Source organism: Aulonocara stuartgranti (genome assembly GCF_965226115.1).
Source record: "Aulonocara stuartgranti genome assembly, chromosome: 3".
NCBI classification, from domain to species: Eukaryota; Metazoa; Chordata; class Actinopteri; order Cichliformes; family Cichlidae; genus Aulonocara; species Aulonocara stuartgranti.
In genome coordinates this window covers 28693698-28706049 of record NC_138941.1, presented here as the reverse complement: position 1 = coordinate 28706049, position 12352 = coordinate 28693698, and the positions used below count along the sequence as shown (strand labels likewise).

General features: G+C 40.3%; 1 protein-coding gene and 2 long non-coding RNA genes across 3 annotated transcripts in view; 2 read left to right on the top strand and 1 right to left on the bottom strand.

Annotated features, from left to right (window-relative positions):
• The window catches only part of LOC309702106, a 212598-nt gene that overhangs the window by 109675 nt on the left and 90571 nt on the right, over positions 1-12352 (top strand). The gene's annotated exons all lie outside the window — the stretch shown is intronic.
• LOC309698165 (zinc finger MYM-type protein 1-like) lies at positions 30-2486 on the top strand (the record flags this gene model as incomplete). Its single annotated transcript, XM_082520472.1, has 2 exons — positions 30-340; positions 475-2486. Exon 2 carries the CDS (start codon positions 636-638, stop codon positions 2484-2486), a length of 1851 nt encoding a protein of 616 aa, XP_082376598.1. The 5' UTR covers positions 30-340; positions 475-635.
• Positions 5368-6543, bottom strand: LOC309702114. Its single transcript, XR_014275384.1, has 3 exons — positions 6485-6543; positions 6257-6320; positions 5368-5854 (listed from the first exon to the last, which is right to left on the bottom strand). It is a non-coding gene; the product is annotated as an uncharacterized lncRNA (long non-coding RNA).

Below are 12352 nucleotides of genomic sequence, written 5' to 3'. Positions count from 1 at the left end.
TGCACATCTACTACGGGTGGGTTGCCAGTTATCGGACCCGGAGCAATATCCCCCAAAAACCCGAAGAGGACAGTCTTGGCCCCTAGCCCTGCCAGTGTAGCAGAAATGATGACGGCAGCAGCAGCCGTTCTTCTCTGCGTGAGTAGTTTAATGTTGTTCGTGTGTAATTTACTTTGAGTAGGCTAACCACGTTATTACATTAATGCATGTAAGGTGAACTAGCAAACACCGTCGTAGTTACATGCGGCTGTCCTCTTGTTTGATGGCAGATACTCCCTTCACCCTTGCCAAAAAGGCTAAAATGACCAAAGAAAAAGTGGAAAACAGCTAAACATGAGAGGTTTTTGGACAAAGTTTGTGTTTTTTCCATTGTTTAAGCACTGCTTCCAGCCAAGAGTGATACCATATATGCCCCATAGCTGCAGAAAAGGCTAACATTGTTATCTTTTTACAAAAAACAGCTGAACATGAGAGGTTTTTGGACCAATTTTGTGTTCTCCATTCTTTAAGCACCGGTTTGAGCACCATTTAAGCACCGGCACCGTTTCAAAAGTACCGGTTTGGCACCGGTATCGGATAAAACCTAAACGATACCCATCCCTATCCATGAGGATAGCCAGGAGCATAATGCTCACATGGCAACATGGAAGGACTTGGAGGTCTGTTTTGCGAAAGGACTCACAATAGATAAACAAGAGATGGCACTTGCTGAGGCTGAGAGAAAAAGGTGGCGTGAAGTTCTACATCGTTTGGTGGCAATAATTCAGTCCTTAGCTGAAAGAAACATGGCTTTCAGGGGGTCCACAGGCACATTAAATAAACCAGACAATGGCAATTTTCTGAAAGAAGTGGAGCTTATGGCCAAATTTGATCCAGTGATGAAGCAGCATGTCAGTAGAGTAGAAAGTGGAGCTGGCAGTCACATACATTATCTGGGAAAAACAATCCAAAATGAACTGATTGACACCATCAGTTCAAGAATAATAAAACGCATTGTGGAAGATATCAAAACATCAAAGTATTTCTCCATCATTTTAGATTGCACACCTGATCCGAGTCATAAGGAACAGCTCTCTGTCATAGTCAGGATAGTGTCACAAGAAGGCATACCACAAGTTAAAGAGCATTTCCTGGGCTTTCTTGTTGCAGAGGAATCAACAGGAGATCATTTGTCAACTCTCATGCTAAAACGGATAGAGGAGCTTAACATTCCTTTTGAAGACTGCAGAGGACAGTCCTATGACAATGGGGCCAACATGAAGGGAAAAAATAAAGGTGTTCAGGCAAGGTTGCTTCAGCTAAACTCAAGAGCTTTTTTGGTCCCATGTGGTGCCCACACTTTAAATCTGGTAGTAGCTGATGCTGCAAAAAGCTCACCAGATGCCCTTGGCTACTTTGGGCATTTAGCAAAATTATTCAAGCTCTTCTCAGCCTCCACCCATAGGTGGGGTGTTCTCTTGAAACATGTGAAAACCACCTTGAAATCATGGGCTGAGACCAGATGGGAAAGCAGGATAAAAAGCATTGAGGAAGTCAGATATCAGGCTCGGCAAGTCAGAGAGGCTCTTCTGGAGGTGAGGGAAACAGCTACAGACCCTGTGGTCAGAGTTGAAGCCCAGTCTTTGGCTGAGGAGATTGGATCCTATCGTTTTTGCATTTGTACAGCCATCTGGTATGACATTCTCAGCAAGATCCAGTATGTGAGTAAACTCATGCAGTCGCCCTCCATGCAGCTAGATGTGGCTGTCGACTTGCTGAAGAAAACCAAAGATTCCCTCACCAGCTACAGAAACACTGGATTTTCTGATGCACAGACAACGGCAAAGGAGATGTGTGAAGAAATGAATGTGGAGGCTGAACTCAAACAAAAGCGATTGAGAACCACCAAAAGGCACTTCGGTTATGAGTCTCCAGATGAGCCCATACAAGATGCACTTAAAAAAATGGAAACCACATTTTTTAATGTGGTAGTGGATACAGCCATCTCTTCACTTGATGAGAGATTTCAGAACCTTGGAGAGGTGAATGACAAGTTTGGAGTACTCCTCAATTTCCACAACTTACAAAAAGAAGAGCTGCTACAGCAGTGCCAAACACTGAGTACTACTCTGACCCATGACAGCCAGCCGGACATTAATGGCACAGAACTTGCAATGGAAATGCAGAATTTCCCACCATTGCCATCAAAGAACATGACAAACATGGAACTCTTGACCTTCCTGCATGAGAAGAAGCTGGCAGAAATTTACCCCAACATGTGGGTTGCTCTGAGAATCTTTGCCACTCTTCCTGTTACAGTGGCTGCTGCTGAAAGAAGCTTCTCTAAGCTCAAACTCATTAAAACCTACCTGAGATATACTATGATGCAAGAATGTCTCAGTGGACTTTCCATCATAAGCATAAATCATGTGGTCTCAAATCAGTTGTCATATGATGATGTTGTAGATGACTTTGCTGCAAGAAAGACTAGGAGAGTAAGGCTGTAGCAGGTCATGTGAGGTTGATGAGGGGGTGGTGTACAGTAATTTGTAAGTCATTCTAGTTAATGCAGTATTAAAAAGCACAACTAGAGAACTCTGTAGGATCCCCTTTTTTGTAATATAGTTGTTAAAGTCATACTGGTTTATTTAATATCTTGTTTTGTGCAGTGCCTTATTTATATTGTATTTTTGATTTATTTTATCCAACTTGTTGACACGTTTTATTGTGTTTATGTATGTAAAATTTATTGTATTTCATATATTCATTTTTTGTATTCATTTATTTATTCATATATTTTTTATCTTGTTAATTATTCTGATTGTGAATTTGCTTTCTTTAAGTAAAAAAAAAAAAGGTCAAAGACAAAGCTATTCGGTTTCTTGTGAGTACATACACTATACTGCCGATGTAGGGGGGCGCCACCTAAAATCTTGCCTAGGGCGCCAGATTGGTTAGGGCCGGGCCTGCACTAGGGCAAACTATGGCATGCAGGCTTTCACATTTCACACCATTCGAAGACAAATATAACGTCGCAGAACACTCCAGCTCACATGTTAGTCTGCTCCAAGCATTCCCACAAAGGTCAGTGTTTTGTAGTAGTTAATATGTCATTTTTCATAACATAATTGTCCACTAAAGGCTGACTGCCCTCCCCCAGGCTTGTACCCGTGGCTTCATGTCCTGGGGTGGGGGTTGGTTGTTCTCCTCCCCTGCACTCCATCCTTTTGTTCATATTCCAAGATTATTTTTGCTATATGTATTCTTACCTCCTAGCAACCGCCATATTATAATATTGCAAGCAATCACAAACTCTACAGTCTCCCTGACGTCAATGTATAGTAAGCAATCTATTATTCTCACCAGAGAAAAACATAAACTAAAACCACATCAAAGTTAGCTCCGTGCTTACCTTTAGATGAGCCCACAAACAAGAGAACTCTGTGATTAAGCTAGAAGCCTTTCCAAACACAGTTAACAGATCCAGCTACAATCCAAGAGACAGCGGTGCAGATATCGATTGAAAAGTAGGTAGTTGTATATGATCCTGTAGGTTTACTACTTTACTCCCGTTTCACGAAAAAGCAGCTCTCTCTGCTCGAGTCCTCTCCAGCGCATACACTTTGCTCCGCCCCCTTTACCCAGATCTGCAGCGATTTGTTGCTGTGCGGTCACGTGACTCAGCTGCACAACGTAATCACGTGGTGTGTAATTTCAAAATTAGCGCGCTTCGGGATTGACGGCAGGCCGCAATGCATTGTGGGTAGTGATGTGCGATACTGCATATTTTGGTATCGATCTTCTGCTTTTCTTTTCATTCCAGTTAAAATTATTACACTCTTGGAAATGATGATAATAATATTTCCACTGTGGGATTTCTATGCATCAGAAGTAACACTTCTACATGCTGTTAATAAATATCACTGTACCTGTCTGTGTAGGTTCTCAGTCATCCAGGTCATCGTAGTCAAAGGAGCTTGCAAAGAAAACCGTCTGGACTTCTTTAAGTTACTTGAAGACGTTTCACCTCTCATCCGAGAAGCTTCTTCAGTTCTAAGGTCAAATGGTGGAGAGTCCCAGATATAAACCTAGTGGGAGTTTCCCCCCACAGAGGGACAAAAGGACCCCCTGATGATCCTCTAATCGCCTGAGCCAAGGTGTGAAACTGGGTGTGGGTCCCAACCAGTCAGAGTTTCGGGTGAGTTCATTGTGAAACCTGGCCCCACCTTATCATGCGAATTCCTGAGATCAGATGGCCCAGGATGTGAGTGGGCGTTAAGGCGTCTGGGAAGGGATCTCAAAACTGGATTATAGATGGCAGAGAGTTGGTGTCGTAAACCCCCGCCTCTGTTCAAAGATGGTCGCTCACAGTGGACATAGATGGCTTCTTTCACTCCTCTTTCAAACCATCTGTCCTCTCTGTCCAAAATGTGAACATTGGCATCTTCGAGGATGGACAGAGATGGACATTTTGGACAGAGAGGACAGATGGTTTTGCATGTTTCCCTACTGTAGGGGTCTCTGCAAGCATACAGAGGGGGTACTCTGAGAGGGTCCAAGATGACAACTTTGGAATTCTACTAGAAACAGTCGATCATATTTGTTGTCAAAGCTGAATTCAGGTTAAACTACGCTAAATTAGCGTTTTTAGCTAACAGCTACAATAAGCATAAAAGTTACCTTACGGCTATCATTAGTTAACATGACGCTTGTTCTTATACATGTAATACATTTATTACCAACTTGAGAGTTCATCCGCTGGTCATTCGACATGACAAATGACTTCTGAAGTCTTAACTCAGCTCAAGACGCTGTAGATTCCCGTCGGTAACACTTTCGGTCCGCTAGTAAAACGTAGTTCTATTAATCTGCGCTTGAACCGGAACCGGATGTAAGTTCCAAAAAACTGAATTTTGGAACTGAAATTGAATTGTATAACTGAAACTGAAATTATTCGAGAGCTGAATTTTTAAAGGATAAAATGCAGTTTCAAAGCAAATCAATTCATTTTCAAAATATAAAATTCAATTTCAATTTAGTGATGATCATTTTCAAACCATAAATTCAATTTCAAATTAGACTAATTCAAATTCAGTTTTCAAAAGCATTTATTCAAGTTACAATTCAGATTCAATCTGAGCAATTCAAATTCAAATTTAACTTATTCAAATTCAGTTTCTGATGGCACAGATTTCTGCCCATACAACTTGTTCATTGCAAGTCTGCAGTATTAAGAATAACTTGATATTTCTGACTGTACAATACTAATTGTTTACCTACTAACAAACATTTCAAGTTCAACAAATGAAAAAACAATTTGTGGTAACCTGAATATGATTAAAAATAATTAACAACACTTTGTAGTGATGTTAAAATCAGCCCAACTTTTATTTTCAAATGCAAAAAAGTATAACAGCCAACATACTGGACACTGTTCTCTTGAACAACAAACAATTATATTGCCATCACTGTTATAATCTTACAATGAAACAAAGTCTCAGATTTAATTATTAAGAAAATAAGTTTAGACCTACCACAAGTTTGTTTTGTACATACATTACTTATATAATCAAAATAAAATATTTATTTTTCTGTCACAAGTGCAGTCTCTAATTTAAACAACACATTTGTTTTCCATTCCAACACAGGAGCTGGAATGTTGTATTATTTTAAGGATGGCTTGTTTCCAGTCCAGGCATTACTGCCTGAATGACTATCATGGATCGAGGTGATCCAAATGTAGGAGAAAGTCTTTAACTTCCCTTAAGTACAGTGGCAGTGGATGTGGGTTGGAGATGCAATGAGCTTGAACCTGCAGGCGACCATCTTCACTGACCACACCATCTGTGATGGAGGACTCATCTCTCCTGGTGTCCTGCAAGCAAACAATCATATTTTTTGGAACATGAACTTAATTGCTTTCTTAAAAGATTTTTTTTACCCTGCATTTGGTATAGAACAGACTCAAACTTAGACAATCTCAGGCTCCCTCCCCACCGGGGAGGTGACATTCAATGTCCCACTTGTCAGTCTGGATAGCCGTGACCACCACCCAACATACAATAATGTCATGAAAGCATCATTTTAAAAAGGGTTATGCAAACATGGCTAATAACTTTTATTCTAATGATGTGCAAAATGATTTGGGCACAAAACAAAGTTTGCTGTTAGAAAACCTGCAGACTTCACTAAATACAGTGTAGACCCTCTAAACTAAGTTTGGGGGATGTGATCTTTCAAGAAATGCAGACCAAACTGTTGTTGTTTGTTTACTTACACAGTATGTCTTGTAGAATTAACTGGAGTCAACAGCAACAGCATAGTGCAGTCATATCTCAAGTCTAATAACAGAAGACAGGAAAAGATTAGTGAAGAAACAACTTCCTCAAACCAAAGCACAAAACAATAAGTAAAACAGGCTGATCTAAAGTATGATTAAAGTTCAGCCTGATTACGATAAATGTCAATGACAATTGCTAATATATTGGAAAACCAAAACACTTACCACTGAGTTGATGTCTTTCTGTCCAACAGCAGGAGTACTGGTCCCGAAACTCAAAGACAGTAAGAAGCAAGCAGAGGGAGAAAAAACAGAACATTTTTTAGAACCTGATTTGATCCTTAATGGCTGTGCAGTCATAATAACTTACAAGACAGAAGGTCAATGTAGACCACATACAACCAAATTAAACTAACACATATAGTATTAAAAACACCATCTACTGATGGTGTCTGAATGTGTGATATTGGCACTGTCAGTTTAGGCCTAAAAATGTATGTGTTTTAAAAAAAGACCACCTAATTTAAATATAATCATTACATGCTTGTTAAAAGTTAACTTCCAATATATAAAGTTTCTAATAAGCAAAATGACCAGATCTAACATATGGCAGGGTTTATATGTAACATAATGTTTCTTACGATTCAACTCTGGAATTTAACTTAATTCTTTAGGAGGGCAAGCTATTCTCAAGTATAAAGCCAATCTAGACTTTATCCATTTAACAGGCCACTAATCTGGATTATAGCTTTCACAACAAAACCTGTTTTTAAACACATTTTTTTAACAAAATAAATACTATTGTTATTATTATTATTTAAAATGTAATTAAACAGAAAAGTGGTTAAATACAAAAGCAGTTTGCTTATGTTGTTAAAGAAAGGCTAGATTTGACATTAATAGATGCCACAGATGTTCAAAAGCTGCCTCAAAGCATTAAAAAAAATAGATGTCTCCAAAAACGTCGGAGCATTTTTGCAAATATGTGATGTTTTGATAAATTAAGTACATATTTGAGCATTACACAGCTACATCCTCGCCTGAAAATATCTTAAAAGTTTATTTTGTGACCCAGAAAAAGTAATATTTAAAAGTTTTTTAGCCGCGCTCCTCTGCCATTGTCGCGTTTACAAGCACACACAAGTACACACAGGCTCCGACAACTGCGGCCGACAAATGCGATCCTCCTTTTCCCCAGATGACCCTTTCTGGGTACAAATACAGGCCATTTACTTTTTACCAAGCATTAAACATTAAGTCTCTCTCTTCTAAATGATTTAATAATGATCAACATATTTATTCTGCCTTACAGAAACAGCATTGCACATGTTGAAGGCTCTCGCTACTTGATAAAAGTCTGTTCATTTCCTTTGTATCCAGCCTCTGTATTGATCTTCCAGTTCAGCCTGTTTTCCATGTACTACATGTACCAGGTACTTGTACTTCTCCCCAGCTGATGATTGTTTCCAGATCACATCACAAAATCATCCACCAGTGCTTCACACTCCTCCTCCTGCCATCACTAATACATCCAGGTGTCTTGACTCAGACTTGTACTGAATGTCTGAGTGTATAAAGTCCAGGACAGAACTGTCCACCTGTGGAGCTCCTGCTGCACATCACTAAATCAGAAAGAGAGCTCGGCCCAGTCTCACATACTGTGGTCAGTCTGTCAGGCAGTCAGTGATCCATGAGGTGGTGTTTACTGACATTACTGTAGTTTTTTCTCACTAGCAGCAGCTGAATCATTTTTCAATGCACTTGAGAAATCAAAGAAGGTGATCATTAACCCTGCAGGAAGTAGATGATTTCATCATCCAAGTTCAACAACTACAATCCATCACAATAACTGATCTCTCAAAGCAGACATGGCTCTCTTATACCTAAATACTAGGGGTGCAACGATATTCGTATCGATATTGAACCGTTCGATACAGTGCTTTCGGTTCGGTACGCATATGTATCGAACAATACAACATTTGTAATTTATTTTATCAACTTTCCTTCTGACGATGCTGTCTGTGTTGAGCGCTCAGTGAATCTGCGTTCGACTACTCCGCCTAGGCTGCACTGTCGAGCGCAGATCCACTGAGCGCTCAACACAGACAGCATTGTCAGAAGGAAGAGCGCAGGGCAAGCTAGCGAGACAGAAGTTAAGCTCTCCTTGCAACATGGACCTCCCCCACCCTCATTCAGATCTGGCGTTTGGAATTATTTTGGTTTTCATGTGACGTATGACCCTGAAGGTAGGCGCGTCATGGACTAAAGTAAAACAGTATGTTGGATGTGCCACGCAATGCTCAATTACATGGGTGGGAGCTAGTGTGTTAGCCGTCTAGCCCCATGCACGGGCGATCAGGGGTAGCTCGTTAACGGAGATTTGCCGTGTTGTGGCGTTAACGTCATTTCAACGAGATTAACCTGAAAGCACTAGTGGGAACACAACGAATATGACTGCACATTTACGCCGACATCATCCTAGTGCAAAGACAATTGGAAGCAGACAAAAACAAGCAAGCATGCTACTAACTTTAGCCGAGTCATTTAGACAGCCGTTAGCACATGATTCTCCTTATGGGGACCTGATATGTTTAATATGCTGCTGAGAATATAGCCCAGAAGAAGCGTATAGTATAGCTTTTATTTTGGAAAGAGACATTTCTCTGTAATAAACTCTCTTTTCCAAAGATGAGTGATTCCTCAATCAGATACAGGGCTCGCAATATCGCTAGCCCGACGTCCTGGGGCTAGCGATTTTTCCAGTCAGGCTACCAAAATCTATCTCTGCCCTGCCCGTCGGGCTATTGTAGGAAGGAAAAATATATGTCAATGCTTTTGCATTCTTTCGGAAATGTAGCTGGGTAATTATGTCATTGGCATCGGTGAGCCACTGTCAATATGTGACATATTGAAATCGCGTTTGAATTTGCGCTTGTTTTTTGCTTTCAGTTTGCAATCGCACGAACTGTGTATAGAGAGCGACAGCACTGATCTGTGAGTGATGATAATTTGTGCACCAATTCCTCTGACATCGTCTTATCAATCGTTAGCTTACTATGCAAACATGACAAGTGAAATCTCCCGCAGCAAGCTTAAACATGTGAGAGGCTGATCGCGCAGAGAATCGCTGAGCTTATGTGAGTCCGTGTGTAAAAGCAGCAGGATATATATTTTAGTTCTGCTGAGCCAAATAAGACAGGTCAGGGTGAAGAAGTGACAGCCAAAGAAAAGCTTACCACAAAACGGAGAAGTTATGACAAATCAGACTATAAGGCAAAAAGAAAGTGCAGCTTTATGGTTTCATGGACAAAATAATTTCTGTGGCTGCAATATGATGAGCTAAATAACCAGGGCTGCACATAAGTGGTCCGCAGGTGCGCATTCGCTGTCAAAATAAAAAACACGCACAAGGGTTAGGGTTAAATTTAAAAACTGTACTTTTGAGTTAAAATATATATTTATAATTTTAATAAATGACAAATTAAAAAGGCATGAACATTTTTTTGTATCGAAAAAATATCGAACCGTGACACCAAAGTATCGAACCGAACCGAACCGTGAATTTTGTGTATCGTTGCACCCCTACTAAATACAGGTGAAGGATTAAACTGCTCACCCTACTGTCTAAAACAGGTATGAACAACAGGACTGCAACAGCTTAGGTTTTTCCTCATTTATCTGTTCATTGCCCTTTTCTTCTTCTTCTTCGTCTTGAAGCATGTTTGAGTCTCTAAAATGCATCAGGAAAGGGGAGATCTGGAGGATCTACTATATCCTGAGCAAAGTGTTTTTACTAATGATGTATAAAAGAAGAGGGGCAGCACGGTGGCACGGTGGTTAGCACTGTTGCCGCACAGCAAGAAGGTCCTGAGTTCAATTCCACCATCAGGCCGGGGTCTTTCTGTGTGGAGTTTGCATGTTCTCCCCGTGTTTGCGTGGGTTCTCTCCAGGTACTCCGGCTTCCTCCCACCATCCAAAGACATGCAGCTTGTGGGGATAGGTTAATTGGATAATCCAAATTGCCACTAGGTGTGAATGAATGTGAGTGTGAATGGTTGTCTGTCCTTGTGTGTTAGCCCTGCGACAGACTGGCGAACTGTCCAGGGTGTACCCCGCCTCTCGCCCTATGACAGCTGGGATAGGCTCCAGCGCCCCCCGCGACCCTGAAAAGGATAAGCGGAAGCGAATGGATGGATGTATGTATAAAAGAGACATAACAAACAGGGAGTGGAAACAGGACTTTGTAAATATGTAGGAGTGTGCTGCAACAAAACAATGGACAGCAGCATCTGTGCCAAACATAATTTTTAACTGACTTTGCTTCAATGGCTCAGAAGCATGAATATATGTTGTCTTAGCTCCTTTCTCTTCATGTCTTCTTCACCTTGTCTGCTCACCTGTCATGTGTGAGGGACTGAGCTGCAATTTGATGATTGGGGAAATAAGAGCAAAGGAATCAAGGATGTAAAAACCAAAAAAAATGAAAAAGAGGGGAAAAAATTTGTTTATGTGTTAACTTAACTGTTAAATTGCATTCAGTATTTCCTGGATGAGAGAATTATTCTGTCTCTGGCACAGACTTAAAAGTCTCACTTATCACACGGACCCAACCAAATACTTTAGTATACTCTGCTGTAACGAAACGATGGATGTGCTATATTTAACTGGCATTGCTTTAAAACGACTAAAGCAAGGATGTCTGATATTGTTAAAAGCCTCTTAGCTCCGCTCTACATGTTTTTCTCGCTTCACTTGCTCACTTCTCTGGTGGGAGGAGCTAAGATACACTGATAGGTTCAAGGAAATGAGAGCAAAGAAATCAAGGATGCATGAACTGAAAAATAAGAGAAGGAAGAATTTGTTCATTTGTTGGTTCGGCTGTTTCCTCGCTGTTGGCATTTCCTGGATGTCAGAGTTTGTCTGTGTCAACTACTTGACACGTGAAGACTGAAAGCACACGCATAAAGACCTTAAAGAATTAGAGAAGGAGGATATGTTCAGTGAATGTTATCAGCAGATTTAAGGTAGGGCTTTACTCTATTTGTAGCCATTGTGTAATAGAACGCACACTTGTGTAGCTGCCCAGCAGAAATCATTGCACTGTTAGTTACTTCATCCAGCTCACTCACCAACACCTGTGACGCCGAACTGGTAAATGGAACGTTTCTTATTTATGTTACACTTTTCTACTCTAACTGAGCAATCTAAGTGCTTTTTATTATAAGCTACAGTCAGGTAGAGCAGAGGGTCCCAAAATATTCATATTTTTAGGAATCAAATCTAATAATAATAATAATAATAATAATAATAATAATAATAATAATAATAATAATAATAATAATAACTGTCAAAGTGGAATAAACTCTTCTGTTTCTCAGACATCCCTGGACAGCAAAGAACCTTTTCCTTTTTTGATCTTTTTGTTTCCAGTCTTTAAGTTTTTAAGAACTTTTCATGTGAGACTGCGAAGACTGTACACCCACAGCTGCAAAGTCTTAAATCTTAAAAATAAAATAAAATAATTAGTAAAATTACATTCAGAAAATGGCAGAAACATTACCCCAGCAGTGTAATGAGTCATGATGGGTAATGAGTAAGTCAGTGAGTTAAATAGCAAAGCATCACACAGTTGCTGCAGACTTTTACAGACACTCTTCTTTTGAGATCTGGTGGCTGTGGAGGCCATTTAAGTTCAGTGAACTCCTTTTAATGTTCATTATACCAGTTTGAGATGATTTAAACTTTGGGACATGGAACTTTATCTTGCTAGAAACATCTGTCTGAAGGTGGGTGCACTGTGTTCATAAAGGGGTGGAGATGGTCAGCAGCAACACTCAGACAGGCAACGGCATTTAAATAACTGCTCAGATGGTCCTCAGTGATATAAAGTACATCAGCAACAGCAGCATGAACTGTTGATACAAGGCAGGATGGATCCAGGCTTCCATGTCATTTTGTGCTAAGTTCTGACCCTAACATCTAAATGTCACAGCAGAAATCACACAGCAGTTCATGAAATATTCAGACCAGCCTGTCTGGCACCAGAAACCAAAATCACTTTAATTACTTTTCTTCCCCATCAGCCGGTCATCT